An 18094-nucleotide genomic window follows, 5' to 3' on the forward strand; every position below is an offset into this window, starting at 1 on the left:
TGAAGTTGTATACCTAGCACATGGACAATTTAAAGATTCCAGCCTAGATCTTCTGCATTTAGGAGAGCTTTGAATGCTATATAACACCATGGAAGGTTTTTGAGGGAGAAGTTATGCAATGCAATGTTATTTTAAGAAGATGATTTGTCAGCATTATGAAGCGTGAGTTGTAGAAAGAAGAAATGAAGACATGCAACTATAGAAACAATCCAAGCCAAATTCACCAACAGCCAAATCTAAAACAGTGATGATTAAAAGAAGATGAAAGATTATTAGAGCAGAGGTTCAGAATTTAGGGCACCTAAAGGCCCGGAAAGGCCTCCATATCATTAAACTCATTAGCCACTTCACTAGCATTTTACTGAAGCCTCTCCAGGTTCTCCTCCCATTTCTCTGGCCTCTCCTTCTCAGTCTCTTTTGCTGCTTCTCCATTGACATGTAAGGATACCAGCCCTTAACCAGTAGCTGACTCCAGGGTTTGGTTCTGAACCCTCTTCTCTACTCTGCCTACTCTCCCCAACCCCTGCTTCCCCCAGGGCTGTCTCATCTAGTTCCTTAGCTTTAAATTGCATCTTATCAGTTCTCTCTTACGAGTTAATCTACATAACAAACCACCCAAAACACAGTGGCTTTAGACAATCAACATTCACTGAGCTCATGACTCTAGAAGTTTACCTGATGGTCTTACCATTTTTTATTGGACTTTCACCCCTGTCTGAATGTCAGTAGGCTACAGACTGATCTGGGATGGCCTCCACCAGGATGACAAGGCACCTCAAGTCTAATACACATGTCTTTCATCTTCCAACTGGCTAGTCTAGGCATGTCCCCATGATCAAAAAAGAGGGCAAGAATAAGCCAAGTCAATCACACAAGTGCCTTTAAAGCCTCTGCCTCCACCACGTTTGTTAAATCCCATTGGCCATTAATGAGAGGGCATGGCAAAGGACATTGATATGGGAGATATGAAGAACTGGAGCCTTTTTGGAGTCCTCCACAGATCTATATCCAAAGCATACCCATTTTTTTTTTATGAGTCCAGATCTCTTTTCTGGGCTCTAGACATGTATGTCAAATGGCCTAAAGGACAGTGCACTGGGCTATCTCTAGGCATTCCAAATAGCATATTTAAAACTGAACTTTTGGACAGCCCCAGTGGTGCGGCGGTTTAGCGCCTCCTGCAGCCCAGGGCATGATCCTGGAGACCCAGGATGGAGTCCCACGTCGGGCTCCCTGCATGGAGCCTGCTTCTCCTCTGCCTGTGTCTCTGCCTCTCTCTCTCGCTCTGTGTCTCTCACGAATAAATAAAATAAAATCTTTAAATAAAAAAATAAAACTGAACTTTTCTGTCTGACTCTCTGTAATGCCTTCATCTTCTTCCCTATATCTCTCTCTCCAAAAGGACACTAGTTTTAGATAGGCCCTACTCCAATCCAAAATGACCTCATTTTAACTCGATTATATTTGCAAAGACCCTATTTTCAAGTAAGATCATATTCACAAGTACAAGGGATTAGGACTTAAATATCGTTTTTTGGAGGACACCATCCAATACATAACTGACATGCAGTTCCCAACAGAGCATACTGAATGATAAGAACATGGACTTGGAGTCTGGACTGCCTCCATTTGAACACCAGTTCTGTTCTTATTGGCTGTGTGATCCTAGGCAAGCCACATAAACTCTGTGAGCTTCAGTTTTCATATCTTTAAAACAAGGATGGGTACAGCATCTATATCATAGAGATAATCTGAGAATTAAATGAGTTAATGAATATAATGCCCAGAACATAGTAACATATGTGTGTTTATTAGATAAAATAAGTTCTTTACGTGTTCATCTTCAGGTCTCAGCTTAAATGAACTTTCTCAGTCAGGCATTTCCTGCTATCCCTTCTCTTCAAACATAATTCATAATTTTTTATTCACATGTGTGGGGTTTTTTGTTTCTCTTTGATGTGTCCTTTTTCCCAAGAGGGCAGACTGTGTCTATTTTGTTCACCACTCTATTCCTAGCACCAACAAAATGTTTTACATCTGATGAATGTTAGATTATTATTTGTTGAATGAATAATTATGAAGGTTCAAGCTGGCAATTTAATTATGAATTTGCAGGTGTTTGATTCTCTCTTTCTCCATCTCTTCCCCTCTCCCCTTCTCTCAGAATCTTGGAAAAAGAATCCGTTTTAAATTCCTGATATCCAGATTAGGTTTGGTCTCTTTCTCTCTGTGCCCTCACAGAAGAATGGAGATGACCTACCCAATGTTTTTCTATGAAAATCTACCCCCCCAGGACAGAGAAGACAGAAAAGAGCAACATGGAGCCAAGAGGCAGGAGAGAAAGGGGGAAGTCCATCAGTAAAAATTACAGTGTATGGAGTCATTAGTTGCATTTCAATTCAAAAACATATTTCAACCAGGTATGAATTCATATACATTAGTAGGAATTTGTTCTATTTATGATAACCACGGGAGAGGGCGGGGGAGAGGAACACAAGCATAGCTCATGCCAAAGAAACTGCTGGCTCTTCTGACTTCATTGTTTGTACAAGTAGAAGTCTGGCTCTGCCAACGGGAAGGTAGACGGGCCCAGGTTATGCCATTTCTATCTACAGAAACAAACAAAACGCAGACACCTCATCCTCCCGTAACAAAGGGAGCCTGAGAACAGCCAGAGCTCATTACTTGGTCCCCAGACGGGGCTCCCCCTTTGCAACCTGGATCCTAATGTGGGCAGCATTACCCAAGGTGGCAGCGAATAGCTGGTAGAGCCAGGATACAATTATGACCCGATTATTCTAAGGTTCATAGTCACTTCGCCAGAAGGGCCTGACCTGAGGTCATTAGTAACACGCCGTCCAGCAGTTTCTTACAGTGTGGTTCGCTGACTCTTCCACCAGAATCACTGGTAGTCCTCGTTAAAAATTCTGATTCCCTGGGGGATCCCTGGGTGGCACGGCGGTTTGGCGCCTGCCTTTGGCCCGGGGCGCGATCCTGGAGACCCGGGATCGAATCCCACATCGGGCTCCCGGTGCATGGAGCCTGCTTCTCTCTCTGCCTATGTCTCTGCCTCTCTCTCTCTCTCTGTGACTATCATAAATAAAAAAAAAAAAAAAAAAAATTCTGATTCCCTGGCGCTAAGACGGAAGGAATTAAGCAGAGGGGTGGGTGTCAGGAACCCGTACTTTTAAAAAGCACCTCCAACGATCCTGTGGCAGGGCATTACGGACAAGAGGATTCTCGTGCACAAGGGCCAGCACGGGCTTTGGGGGTCATCGGAGGTCATCAGCGCAGCTGGGCGCCCTCTCACCCAGCGGGGCCCGGGGCCGACCGGAGAGAGCCCGCGGCTCAGCTCCCGGGCGCGGGCGGAGCTCCCCCAGGGCCCCGCCCCCTGCAGCCGCCAGCGCCGGGGGCGGGGCTCTCCCTCCAGACACCCCGCCCCCGCGGGTCCTCGTCGGCCCAGGGCCCCGCCCCCTGCTGCGGCCGGCGCCGGGGGGTGGGGCTCTCCTTCGGCCCCGCCCCGCCCGGTGGGTCCTCATAGGCCCACGGCCCCGCCCCCTGCTGCCGCCGGCGCCGGGGGCGGGGCTCTCCCTCCAGACACCCCGCCCCCGCGGGTCCTCGTCGGCCTAGGGCCCCGCCCCCTGCTGCGGCCGGCGCCGGGGACCGGGCTCTCCCTCCAGACACCCCGCCCCCGCGGGTCCTCCCCGGTCCACGGCCCTGCCCCCTGCTGCGGCCGGCGCCGGGGGCGGGGCTCTCCCTCCAGAACCCCGCCCCGCCCGGTGCGTCCCCGGCGGCCGGGGCCCCGCCCCCGAGGCTGCGGCCAATCAAGCGGCAGGTTGCTGAAGCTCGGGGCCAATGAACAGCGCCGTCCTTTGTTCCTCCCGCGGCTGCAACTGTCGGGCTGCTGCCGGGAGCCGCTGCTCGGCTGCTGTGGCGGCGGCGCCGCGGGACGAGACGCGGAGGGGAGCGTCCGGCTTCGCGGAGAGCCGCGTCGGTGGGTGGCGGAGGCCGTGCGGGGCTGGGGGGTGCCGCGGCCTGCGTGTGTTTGCGCCGGGGCTCCTACGCCGCGGAGCCGGCGGTGGCGGGGCGGCGGGGGGGGCGGTTCCGGCCCGTGAAGACGCAGGGGAGAGGCCCCCGTGGCCGACGCTTTCTTCAGAGTGTGACCCGGCCAGGGCCAGTGGAGCTCCCCGCGCGCCCTCCCCGCCCCACCCACGCCTGGTCCCCTGGATGCGGCGGACGCGCGGGGCGGGGGGCGGACGCGTCCCGCGCCGGGGCCTGACCTCCGTGCTCTGCGCTTTCCACCTCGATGTCCTGGTCTCGTTTATGTTTCAGGCTGCTGTGATGGACACCTGCTTCATCTTCCGCCGAAATTACTTAGATAGACGTCAGCTACTTCCTTCCTGCCATGTTCAGGAGACCCCAGTTTTCATCTTTCTTCATAAAAACTTGGGGAACGGCGAGGTTGGACCCTAACCTCGCCCTTCCCCAAGTTTTTATGATGCTTTTCTTTCTGATAATTCTACCACTCTGCTTTTCTTTCAAATATTTTATTTATTCATGAAAGAGCGAGAAAGGCAGAGACCCAGGCAGGCTCCACGCAGGGAGCCCGACGCGGGACTCGATCCCGGGACTCTGGGATCACGCCCTGGGCCCAAGGCTGCGCTAAACCGCTGAACCATCCGAGCTTCCCCTGACTTCCTTTCCTGTCTTTGCCTTTAAATGTTACTGTTTCTAGTTTTGTTTTGTTTTTTCTGTGCGTGTGTTTCTAGTTATTAATCTCATTACAGTAGTAGGCCTTTAACTTGATGAGGGCTATAGGCCCCTCTGAACACATTAGAAGCTGAGGATCCTCTTACTAGATAAATACACATGTGCATTTATACTAAAAATACTGCATATAATTTGGGTGAATGGACCTCAGAATAAGAACTCTTTCTCACACTCCTCTTCTTGGGTGATCTTTTCCCCCTCCCTTTTTCAGCACTTCCCATTATGCTGCTGATTCCTCTTACTGTCCCTCCAGGGCAGAAGAGCTCCCTCATTCCTTAACTCCAGAAAGCAGCATTCACTTCGTGGACACAGTCCTTGTTGTGCACTGTAAAGAGTGTATCCACAGCTTTACTGCAATGCCTCACACCCAGCTGGTCTGATTTTGAACCCATTGTCTGCCCTCCCAACCTGCTTATCTTCCTACGATTCTCACCTTGGTGAGTGGCACTACTATCCGATTCTCACCTTGGTGAGTGGCACTACTATCCATCTGATTGCCCAAGCTAGAAACCTGGAGGCTTTACAAGAAGAGGCTGAGCATGTCATGACTTTGAAACATTTCAATAACTTCTCTAGAGGGAAGCCCACATTTTTTGACATGACGCAATGATCTTCCATACTCTAGCAGCTCTTTACCTTGCCTGTTGCATCCTTAGCCAAGCCTCGCTTTGCACCCTTTGCTTCAGCCATGCAAACTACTTATGTTTCTGGCTGGCACACATGCCCCTCTGTGTCTTTGCTTCTGCTGCTCTAATGCCTAGCGTGTCCTTACATCTCTCTCTCTTTCAGATCTCAATACCGGGTTCATCTTCTTAATTAAAACATTCTCTGACTCCGTTCCCATTTCTTCACCCTCATAATCCCACCCCATGAAAAATAGTTACTCCTTACTCCCTGCTTTGTACTGCTGTTGTTTTTGGGTCTACTAGCTTTTTTTTTTTTTCCATTTTGTCATTCATATTCTATGTGTGTCTGGCTATCTCTGCAGATTCTAAAGTTTGTGAGGACAGAACTTCATCTTAATTCCTCACCACTGTTTTACATGTAACTCCTGTTCAGGGAATTTGAATAGTCACTACTTGTCCTTTTTTTTTTTTTTTTAAGATTTATTTATTTAAAAGAGTGAGTGCATGTGTGTGCAAACAAATAGCGGGAGGGGCAGAAAGAAGGGGGGAGAGAGAGAGAATCTCTAGCAGACTCTACACTGAGCGCAGAGCCCACATGGGGCTTAGTCCCAGGACATGAGATCATGACCTGGGCCAAAATCAAAAATCAGATGCCCAACTGAGCCTCCCGGGCTCCCTACTACTTGCCCTTTAAATTTATTTACTTGTTATTAAAAGTACTTGTTTTATTTTTTTGGTTAAGACTTTTAACAATTTTTCTATGGTGTATAAGAATCTTTCATTCTGTATAGTCTTGCTTTTCTTAAAATAATATTCCCAAATGGTAAGTTTCCTTAAGCAGAGAATTTGCCTACATTGTTCATTCTCTCTGGGTTCAGTATCTTAGCTACTTGTATTTGTGTGTGAGACCCTGTGTTCAGGATTGGGTGACTTTTCTAAGAGAAATATTGGGGATGGGTTGGGGTTGGTTGCATTTTTTTTTTTTCTTAACCTAACTTGGGAGTGGGGGGAAATCCTATTTTTTACAGTATTTTTGTTTTTGTTTTTCTATTAACATTTCCTTTTAAGGCCTTGAATTTTTACTAAATTTCCTCCTGACTTAAAAATCTTCTAATCTGGGAATTTGAAATCTCGGTACTTAATGTTACACCAATTTTTCCAAAGAGTTCAAACCACTTTAATACCAGTACATGGTAAAAATTTGCAGCCATTTCAAGCAGCTGGTGGGCTTTTTATATATCATCATTAACTGGTATCATTAAATGTTCTGAGAGGTGAATGTAAAATGTAAAAAGTATAGGGTTGTTTTTTTTAATAACAATAAACTTTCAAAGAGAAAACCAAAAAAAAAAAAAAAAAAAAAAATGTCCTTAGTATCATAGGACAGCGAACAGGATACAGGTTGCTACACATTGCTGAGGAACATTGGTCACAGTCTATTCTCAACAGACCCCATTGTGGATGTATCTGAGGGGCTTCCATTTCTCTTTAACGTTTCATATATTTGTGTCATCTCCTTGACTACATTAAAAACTCACTGATGCTGAGAATTGAGTCTTTTACTATTTCCTTCCTTGCCTGCTTATTTTGTCGGTGGGTGCTCAATATGTTGAAAGATTTTAACAGGATTATTGTTTACAGGTTAGGATGTATGTATATAGAAAACTAAAATGTTTAAATATCAAGGGAAGAAAACTGAAGTGAGTTTCTATTGCTTTATAGTGTTTGTGCAGAATGTCATCAGATGAAGAGAAGTGCTCACTTCCCGTTATGCAGAAAGACTCTGACCAGCGCAGTTCTGTCTCTTCAGATCTTCAGGTAGGAAGACATGTCTTAGTTTGTCATGATTTATTTTATTTTGGTTTTTAACGATTTTATTTATTTATTCATGAGGCAGAGACCCAGGCAGAGGGAGAAGCAGGCTCCCTGCAGGGAACCCGATGTGAGACTGGATCCTGGATCCTGGGGTCACAACCTGAGCCGAAGGCAGACGCTCAACCACTGAGTCACCCAGGCATCCCTGTTGTGATTTATTTTAAACAAGTGACAATATGAGGGAAAACTAGAAATACATTTTTCACTTATTCGCACCACGTACATTTTATAATTACGTTTTGTTTATAGCGTATGATGTAGGTCAAATTATAATAAAATCAAACTTCGAGAATTATTGCACAAACTTTGGGACATACATGCCTTACATTGTTTGAACCTTTCAGAAAACAGTCATGAGCTCTTCAAATACTCTGTGCAAAAGCTTCAAACAGCATAACAAGTGAAGCTGGAAATCCCAAGAAACATTTTTTTCCTTGAGATTTTCTCATTGTAGCCATCGCTGCTGAATGTTGCTTTCACTTTTTTTTTTTTTTTTTGCTTTCACTTTAATGCAAATTAATACTCTGTTCTGGGGCCCTAGATTCCCTAAAGTTCTACTCTAGATTCTAGTCCCTGTTGCTACAACGTTCAGCACATTCTGTTGCCCAGGACCTGGACGGTGACAGATAGATGGTGTGGTTTTTACATGAACTGTTTTAAATTTCTTTTATTGCTACATGTTTTATTATCAGAAATATGGATTCAGATTTCTAGAGTAGTTTTTAAATGAGAGAGTCTGACATGGTATGTCTTGAGTTTTAGAATTGTACCACTTAAGATGGGGAAAAGCTGGACAGTATGTTTATGCCTAAATAGAGTAAGTTTTTGAAAGTGTATAATACGAGAAAAACTTTAGGAAGATATTTTATGAAACATATGTTTTCCTTTAATTGAAATTACAGATTTAGAAATTGGGAAGCTATTGGGGAAATACTGTGAATATTTACTAGGATAAAGATAGTGTGGAATTGTGACATAGATGTTTCTTCCTTGCTCTAGCTTTGGATGTACTTCTACCTTGTGCCGTCTTTGAAGGCAGCAGGGCTTTCCTGCATTTTTTATCTCGGCCTTTTTCAAACTTGCTTCAGGAGAGAACTGATTAATTTATACTTGTGATATTGCAATTTATAATAAGAAATATATTTCGATCTTCATCCCCATTTTGTGTACATGGTTTCAAAAGCCTTTGAAATTTCCTAAATAATGAGAGTGATAAATGTGTTTGTTATGCTAGCAAGGTGGCTTTTGGACCCCACCTAAGGATTGGGGCTGGTTGCTAAAGAGCTAGCCACAGGTTTAGAAGGTTGGAACTTTTTATCCCACCCACCCTGAGCTCCTGGAAGGGGAGAGGGGCTGGAGATTGAGTTCTGCCACCAGGAGTCAATGATTTAATCAGGCTTGCCTGTGTCATGAAGCCTCTGTAAACACCCAGTGGGAGAGGGTTCCGAGAGCTTCCAGCTTGGTGGCTGTATAGAGGTGCTGGGTGACTGGCTTTCAGGAGAGGGCATGGAAGCTCTTCCCCTCTACCCTATACCTTGTCCTGTGTCTCTTGCATCCTTCTATTACAAAATGGTGATCTGGTAAGGAAAATGTTTCTCTGAGTTCTGTGAACTGCTCTAGCAAATTCATCAGACCTGGGGAGAGGGATTTTTGGAACCTCCAGTCTGTGTAGCTGGTTAGTCATAAGCTCAGGGGGTAACTTGGACTTGGTCCTGGTGTCTGAGTTTTGGGCTGGGGGAGGTGAAGTCTTAGAGGACTGAGCCTTTACTTTGTGGAACCTGATGCTGTCTCCAGTAGTGTCAGAATTGAGTTGAATTGCAGGATACTCAGCTAGTGCCTAAGAATAGCTTGTTGCTGGTGAGGGAATCAAAACCCCACACATTGTCATTGTTGGGTTCAGATCCTTTTAATATTAAAATGTAAACACCTTGTAAGATCTCAAGTTGTCATTTTGCCTGGAGACAAAGCTTTATATCAAAAAAAATAAATCTCCAGAGTAGAATTTGAGAGAAACATGCCAGAAATAATTTTGTGTTACTGTTTACCTGTTTAGAATGTCAGCCCACCTGAGATTCTGTTTATTAGTAACCCTCAGCTTACGACCCTATTGGTTCTTGATGACAGTTGAAAACTTGGCTGTATTTCCATTCCTGGAAACATTTCATTTTTTTTTTTAATCTTTTTTTTTTAAATTTTTCTTTATTTATGATAGTCACACAGAGAGAGAGGGAGAGAGGCAGAGACACAGGCAGAGGGAGAAGCAGGCTCCATGCACCGGGAACCCGATGTGGGATTCGATCCCGGGTCTCCAGGATCGCGCCCTGGGCCAAAGGCAGGCGCCAAACCGCTGCGCCACCCAGGGATCCCTCCTGGAAACATTTCAAAATATGAATACTAAAACATGTTAAAAATAACTATATGCTTTTACATAGATAACAAATATGTAAAACTAAACATTTAATATAAGAGCCCCTTACAAGTCAGTACTCCTTCTAAGGGAGTTTTCTTCACTGTCTCAGTTGTGTGAATGATTCCTAAAACTTCGTTGATGAATGCTGAGGGATGGGCAGCATCCGTGGTGCTTACCGACTGGTAACTCCCTCCAAGCACAACTCCAAACTGCCAGCCAGCTGCCCTGACCTTACATGGTATGTATGGGTTCACCTGTAGTTCAGGGTCACACCAGTCCAGCTGTTGTTGGTGGGGAGCAAAATTACAAGTTCTGGTTGTTAGTTCAGGATTCTTATTTACCTGAAGACAGGTTAGTTTTAATAATTAAGAAACACAATATTATTTATTTTGATCCTTAAATTTAAAATAGCCCATTTGGCCTGTATCTACATATATGAAAGTATGATAATTGTTTAAATAACTAGTATTTTAGTCTTACCTAAGATAAATTAACATATGTACATAGAATGCTGTTAATATACACCTACTTACCTCTGCTCTAAGTCATAGTGCTTGTTGTGGGGACTTTGTAATACATGTCTGGCTCTTTTACATCCCCCCCTTTTCTGATCCAGAGCAGAAGTCAGATTAGGGAGGCTACAAGTTAAAGCCACTGACTTCTAATTCCCCTCCCGTTATAGGCTAGAAGTTGTAATAAATTAAGTCTGATTGAGCAATGCTGATTTGGCTAAATATAGTTGTAATTGTCACCAATTAAAAAGTTAATTGACATCAAAATATAAGTACAAGATAGCCAACTGTATTAGTTGGCTTGGGCTGTCATAACAAAACACTGTAGCCTGGGTGGCTTAAACAACTGAAATTTATTTTCTCATAGTTCTGAATGCTGGATGTACCAAAGCAAGGTCTGGCAGGGTCTGTTTCTGGTGAGCTCTCTCCTCTTGGCCTGCAGACAGCTGCCTTCTCACTGAGTCCTCAACATGGCTTTTCCTCAGTGCGTGTGCATGGGCAGATAGAGAATTCTCTGCGCTCCTTAAAAGGACACTAATCCTGACTTATCAGCACCCCACCCTTGTGACCTTAGGTAACTTTAATTACTATAGAGGCCCCATCTCCAAATACAGCTGCTCTGGAGATTCCGGTTATCAATATATGAATTTGAGGAGGACACTGACATTCAATCTGTAACAGCCACATTTTTATGTGTTCTTAGTCGAAGTCAAAAGTTTATTTTGGCTGTTTGGGAAGTATAATAGGGTATTATTTTGGCCACTTTAACAGGAACCAAGTAAAAATTGTTAAGTAAAATGTTTAAAAGCTTGAGTGAGTTGTGCCTGGGTGGTTCAGTCAGTTAAGTGTCTGCCTTCTGCTCAGGTCATGATCTCAGGGTCCTGGGATCAAGCCCTGCAGGGCATCGGGCTCCTTGCTCAGCAGGGAGCCTGCTTCTCCCTTTCCCTCTGCCTGCTGGTCCACCAGCTTGTGCTCCTCTCTCTCTCTCTCTCTCTCTCTGTCTCTCTATATATATACTAAATAAATAAAATCCTAAAAAAAAAAAAAAGCGTGAGCTGATACACAGTCTCTTGTAAGTCAGAGCTGGTAGGGAGTCCTGAGGTCACCTGAAGACTCTGGCTCTTCTCTCCTGTGGCTGTGCCATGCCCTAGGGTGTTGACGAGGTTCGCATCATTGGGTGCTAGCTCACTGCCGGCTCTAACCCATGGAAAGAGCGAGTAGGAGCAAGCAGCTTCCTTTCCAAGGATGTGCCCTGAAGTTGTACACGCCATTTCCATAGACTAGGTCTCTTGGCCATACCTGTGAAAGGGAGGTTGAGAAATGTTGCTGGGTGGTCATTTGCCCAGGTCAGACCCTGAGGTCTTAGAAACTTAAAGGAATAAAGGGAAAACAGATGCTGCTGGACTGTTAGCCTTTTCTGTCATAGAGAGTATTACCCTTGAAATTTTATATATGTTGTTAGGACTGACTCATACATTCGAGTATATGGAAACCAGTGGATTATCTTGTATAGGGCTTCAATTTATCAAACTCTCTGGGTATTTCCTTTTATTGTAATAACTGGAAAACTGATATGATTCAGGAATTTATTTTTTAAATTTAAGAATATTTAAATTTAAAGAATTGTAGTTATTTTTGTCAACATAAAAATGAAATGTATCTGAAATTCTAAGTTACTTTTTCTCTAATAAGAGCCTCCTACCTCAGTGATAACCATAATGTGAAATACTTTTATTTTCTGTCAGGAAACTTAAGTTTAAAAATCAGACATGGGGGATCCCTGGGTAGCTCAGAGGTTTACTGCCGCCTTCAGCCCAGGGCATGATCCTGGAGTCCGGGGATCGAGTCCCGCATCGGGCCCCCTACATGGAACCCGCTTCTCCCTCTGCCTGTGTCTCTGCCCTCTCTCTCTCTCTCTCTCTCTCTCTTTTTCTGTCTCTCATGAATAAAGTCTTTTAAAAAATAAATAAAAATCAGACATGTGTTTATTATCATAAAGGGGATATATCTAAGGAGTTGACTATAGCCATATGAAAGGTTCTTTTTTTTAATATTTATTTTAGGGATCCCTGGGTGGCGCAGCGGTTTAGCGCCTGCCTTTGGCCCAGGGCGCGATCCTGGAGACCCGGGATCAAATCCCACGTCGGGCTCCTGGTGCATGGAGCCTGCTTCTCCCTCTGCCTGTGTCTCTGCCTCTCTCTCTCTCTCTCTCTCTCTCTCTCTCTCTGTGTGACTATCATAAATAAGTAAATAAATAAAAATTTTAAAAAAAGATGGAGTAAAAAAATAATAATATTTATTTTAGAGAGGGTGGGGGAGGGGCAAAAGGAGAGGGAGAGGGAAATCTTAAGCAAACACTGCCGTGAGCAGAGTCCTACTCAGGCTTGATCTCACTATCCCAAGATCATGACCTGAGCAGAAACCAAGAATTGGATGCTTTACCAGCTGAGTCACCCAGGTGCCCCAAAATCTGATGATTAAGTTTTCTTTCTAATGATTCTCACTTTGGAGTATCTCTTTCTCTTCTGCAATTAACCTTGACATGTAAAAATTTGAGCTTGCTGTAATTAAATTTACTGTATATAAGTAATCTATATTAAATATGCAGATCAAGGCTGAAACTAAAACCAAGTCACTTTTTTACATTTAATTACCCTAAAGACCAGCAGCTTTCAAACAGCTTCCAGCATAAACCCTGTTTTCAAACAATTTTGCTTCAAATTCCAATAGGAAAAGGTTAAAGCAGAAATATAATTGTGTAGATTTATGTTATAAATTTAAATTTGTGACATTTACTTCTCACAAAGGTAGCAAAAACAATGAGGCTGCCTTTATAAATGCAGATTTGACATTGGTGAATGATAGAAGACCAGCATAGTTTGATAAGCCTAAGTGACCTTTTTGCATCTGTATTTTATTTGGGCTACATGATATTAAGAAAATTCTGATTCTTAACATAAATGGTTGAAAATGGTAGCTTTTTTGTTTTTTTGAGTATAGTTGACACACAGAGTTACATTAGTTTCAGGTGTATACCATAGTGATTCAATTTCTCTGTGCATTATGAAAAATTGGTAGCTTTCTTTGGGATGCCTGGGTGGTTAAGTGGGAACGTCTGCCTGTGGCTCAGGGCATGATCCCAGGGTCCTGGGATCAAGTCCCACATCGGGCTCCCTGCCTGTTGTTCTTTTCCCTCTGCCTGTGTCTCTGCCTCTCTCTCTGTGTCTCTCATGAAAAAAAATAAATAAAATCTTTTAAAAGAAAGAAAAAATTGGTAGGTTCTTAAAAATGTATCTCCTCTTCAAATAAACTGATCAAAACCATAAAAAAAATTGATAGAAAATTTTTTATTCAGTGTGGAATCACCAACAAAATTGGTTGCTTCTTCAAACTTTTCGTAATATAAAAATCACACAAGAGGAATCCCTGGGTGGCGCAGCGGTTTGGCGCCTGCCTTTGGCCCAGGGCGCGATCCTGGAGACCCGGGATCGAATCCCACGTCGGGCTCCCGGTGCATGGAGCCTGCTTCTCCCTCTGCCTGTGTCTCTGCCTCTCTCTCTCTCTCTCTGTGTGACTATCATAAATAAATAAAAATTTAAAAAAAAATCACACAAGAAACACCCAGAAGATGCAAACTTGAAATAAGTGCTAGGACTCTGTAATATGATAAGCATGTAACATGATCTGAAGTCATTTGCTGCTGCACAGCTTCTCACTCTCAGGGAGGAACTGGTTTCCTTTGGGAAACATGAAGACACTTCAGCCAACTGTGATACAACCATGGCTGGAAACTTGGGTGTGGTGGGCAGTTAAATATTCTTACTCATAGAAAATCATAGGGAAAGAGTAAAAATTGCTAATTTCCAATACATATACCATATAATGATTTTATCAAAGATAATTCATTGATTTCGACAATTCACTCAGTTCGCTTCAGCAGGTCTTGACTATGACCCTTCAAAGAGGTAGTTTTGAGCATCGGTTATCTTCATACTGAAGATGAATCCAGATAATAAGACAATTAGGACTATTGAGAAGATAGTTCTGTATCTGAACTAAACTTCTTATGGAGAAAAACTAACACAGAATAATCCCATGGAATAATAACATTTAACATTCTTGAAAATCTTCCCCCCAATTTTTTTAATGCAAAGACATTCTGTGGGTCCATGCAATACTCTTTAAAGTAACTGCTTCTTAGGAGGAATATTTGTTACATCATACCAATACCTTGTGAATAGAGACTAAATTCCAGTATACTTTTTTACTTCACAAATAACATTTTTTGATTTGGCTAAAGAAATAGCTAAGTATTTGCGCTAGGAAGGAAATTCTTTTTTTTTTTTTTTTTTTAAGCCTGGGGAATTCCTGTAAGGTCTACACTTCGTAATCCCTTTTTTATCACTCCTTTCTCATGTGCTATGAAGGTGCTAGCAGATAGAGTGAAACAGGTTTACATTCATGGTCTCTCTATCGTCAATATTTGTCTTCTTCCAGTATTTCCCTTATACTCTTTTCATACTGTGAAGAGAGACCCAGAGTTGTTGCTGAGTGGCTGTTGTTGGATGGTGGCTGTCAGTAAGCAGAGTCAAAACTACTTTTCATCCCTAGACTATCCTATTGTGGAGTCTTTGGGAGCAACATCTTCAAACTAAGTTTCAGAAAAGCAGAGAAGTGGCTAATGGTGTCTCTGCCGGCCTGCAAGCAGCTGCCAGTTGAGGGAGGGCTCTTCTGCCTTGTAGCTGTTGGTTGGCTTCAGGCAACTACACTAGGTAATTGGTGTCACCACTGCTAAATTGACAGACACGCCGAAGGAATTTGTGTACTAAGGTACTATCACTGGAAGAAACTTGGATTGGTTTATTTGTTGGATTTTATTGTTTTTAAGGAGTACACATTGCTTATGACATGGGAATGCTATTTTGAGAATTGAAGTAGAGAACATGTTTAACTGTGTCTTTGTTGTTCTTTGCCTGAATGTGTTATAATAAATATATTCTTTGTTATTGGCTTCTCATAGGAAGAATATGAAGAACTGCTTCGTTATGCCATTGTGACTCCAAACGTTGAATCAGATGCTTCACAGCCATGTCATTCTAAGGGAGAAGTGGTACCAGATGTTAGGGTTCCTACTGTAATTGATGATATTCTTCATAATCAAGGTTATGTATATTTTTAAAGATATCTCTTAATTTAAGATGTTACTGAGCTCATTAATGCTATTGACCTATGATTGTGAAAATGTCTCGCCAGTGATTCTTCTCAGTCAGTCCTGTGTATCACTATCATCTGGAGGAACTTTTTCCATTTCAATGTTTCTCTCTCTTACGTGACAGCTGGATTTTTATGTGAATTTTGTTTGAGTGCTACTTATATGAAAAATAATAATTAAAGCAACACAGTAGTCATTGTACATTCCTCAGTGGAGTATACTGCACCTCTGCTTGTTCCAATCGTTAGATACCAGGATTACCTTGGAAACTAAATGCCCAAGGCCCCAAATTAAAGGTGGTCCATAGGTAGCCCTCAGAACTTTTTAAGTTGTGCTCGGCTTTGGCAGCACATATACTAAAATTGGAACCATACAGAGATTAGCATGGCCCCTGCGCAAGGATGACACGCAAATTCGTGAAGTGTTCCATATTTTTGGCAAATCGAACTCCCATAAAAAAATATACAAAAAAAAACCTCTTAAGGAGAGATCCTTAGAGTTATGCCTATTGTTGATAACTGCCCTTTGCTGGGGCATGGTTGGTAGCATTTCTGTGAGTATGGAAGACTGTTTGAAATCACCACAAAGGTGAACCCATTTTGGACTATGTCAGTGACAGTACTGAAAGCTAACACAAACCAGAATGTATATGATAGATGAATGAAAGCTGGAGAAAGGAGGGTAAAACTCCTTCCACCTATCCATTCCTTATTCACTAAAGTGCAAGATTCCAAACAGCTCACTAAGTAAATATTACTTAAAAGGGCACAGAAAGGTCCCCTGGGCGGTTGTCAACAATAGGCATAACTCTGAGGATCTCTTCTTGAAGGCACATGATGCAGCCTAATCGGAGTCAGCAGGCTCTTGGGTTTCTGGGAAATTGCAGCCCCGATATTTGGTTCCTCTCCCTCTGCAGACCTGGAGTTTTCATTGCTCGTCTGTCCACCTACTGCAGTGGATCAAGGGCAGAACATGCCACTGAAACATTCTAACACTGAATATTTTCTGCCTAAATTTTAGTTGATCCTCAAGAGATAGGACACTGGGATTTATTCATTTTACATAGTGATCTTGACCATGATCCTGACCTCAGCCTGTAGTTCCTACTGAGCAAACCCAAAGTGCTGCGAACTGTCTTATAAAATATGTAAATAGTCAATCCATGTGTTCACCCTCTGTGCCTCTACCAAAAGCTTGTTTCCTTTTCCACTGGCTGCAGTCCTACTGTATTGTTATTCCCAGAGACACAAAGTGGGAGTCCTTTCCTTGCCCTGGCTTGCCAGCCTTTCAGGGACATCAATTGGAATTTAAAACCCTTGTTCTAGGGATCCCTGGGTGGCGCAGTGGTTTGGTGCCTGCCTTTGGCCCAGGGCGCGATCCTGGAGACCCGGGATCGAATCCCACATCGGGCTTCCGGTGCATGGAGCCTGCTTCTTCCTCCGCCTGTGTCTCTGCCTCTCTCTCTCTCTCTGTGACTATCATAAATAAATTTAAAAAAAAAAAAAAAAAACCCTTGTTCTGGGCAGCCTGGATGGCTCAGCGGTTTAGCGCCGCCTTCACCCCAGGGTGGGATCCTGGGGTCCCAGGATCGAGTCCCACGTCAGGCTCCCTGCATGGAGCTTGCTTCTCCCTCTGCCTGTGTCTCTGCCTCTCTCTCTCTCTCTCTCTCTCTCTCTCTCGGTCTCTCATGAATAAATAAATAAAATCTTAAAAAATAAATAAAACCCTTGTTCTTCTCTAGCATGCAAGTTAGTATTCATTCATTCATACTCTGCCTTTTCCACAAAGGGTTTGAGATCTTAAGCACACAGCAGGCAGTGAATTTACATATCCCAATTCACACATAGGCGTGAATTGGAATATATGCATTTATCATCCCATTTGCTGTTACTTGGTATAAGCAGGGTGTATTTTGAAGTTGGCAGAGTATATGTAAGCCTCCGGCACAGCCATTCTAGTGAAGTTTTCCTCTGTTTTCTTTCTGCCGTGTATTGACTAAGTCCCTGTTCTGGGGGAACCAGTGTCACTTTAGTTTGATTGCAGCTAGTGAAAAGCCCCAGGCCCCTGGAAAACAACCAGTGTTGTTAGCGTAGCTCCTAAGTTCTAATGCCAGTCATCCACTTAGTCTCTTAGCGTGGACTAAATGCTGCAGTAGGCTGCATTCTCTTTCAGCTCTGTTTGGTGGGTCAATTTGAGCTTAACTAGTGATACGGTAAGACTTTTTCTAGTCTCAGACTTTTTCTTTCTTCTTGTTCTTTGTCTTGGTGTCCCTGTATCCCCAGCAGTTGTATTTTGCTTGCTCTAAAGTTGTAGACACTGTTACCTTCTTAAATTAGCTATGTGTCATTAGACCTTTGATATGAGTAGTTTGGTTTAATAAAAAAAATTTTTTTTAATTCTTTTCAGCAGGAAATAGCCCTGTAGTAAGAGAAACAAGGATGGAAGTTGGGAAAGGATGTGATTTGAATATTTCAAGTCATTCAAAGACAGATGGTATGCCTTTGCCTTACTTTGTTTTTATTAATATATAACATTGTATGGTTTGGTGAATGTTATTTGTGTAATAAGAGGAATAATTTCACCATATTATTTATTGGCAGGATTCTTTAATGTTGCTGTTGCTAATCTATTAACTAATTTTATTTAAAGTAATTTCATAAAATTCCAAAATAGTACAATTAAGACAGGT

The 18094-nt window shown here is 43.1% G+C and overlaps 1 protein-coding gene and 1 non-coding gene across 3 annotated transcripts in view; both read left to right on the forward strand.

Moving 5' to 3' along the window:
- Positions 1 to 3871: 3871 nt before the first annotated feature.
- Positions 3872 to 18094, forward strand: part of POC5 (POC5 centriolar protein) — a 37750-nt gene continuing 23527 nt past the window's right edge. Inside the window, exons 1-4 of one of the 2 annotated variants that reach the window (XM_041753483.1) lie at positions 3872 to 3994; positions 7119 to 7214; positions 15214 to 15355; positions 17812 to 17898. In XM_041753483.1, coding sequence (XP_041609417.1) covers positions 7131 to 7214; positions 15214 to 15355; positions 17812 to 17898 — 313 coding nt within the window. In that variant the 5' untranslated portion in view covers positions 3872 to 3994; positions 7119 to 7130. The remainder of the gene's footprint in view (positions 3995 to 7118; positions 7215 to 15213; positions 15356 to 17811; positions 17899 to 18094) is intronic. The other variant, XM_041753484.1, reaches the window with a different exon arrangement.
- LOC121490333 lies at positions 15737 to 15841 on the forward strand. Its single transcript, XR_005987638.1, has one exon. It is a non-coding gene; the product is annotated as a U6 spliceosomal RNA (small nuclear RNA).

The sequence above is a fragment of the Vulpes lagopus genome, chromosome 4 (assembly GCF_018345385.1).
Source record: "Vulpes lagopus strain Blue_001 chromosome 4, ASM1834538v1, whole genome shotgun sequence".
Classification (NCBI taxonomy): Eukaryota; Metazoa; Chordata; class Mammalia; order Carnivora; family Canidae; genus Vulpes; species Vulpes lagopus.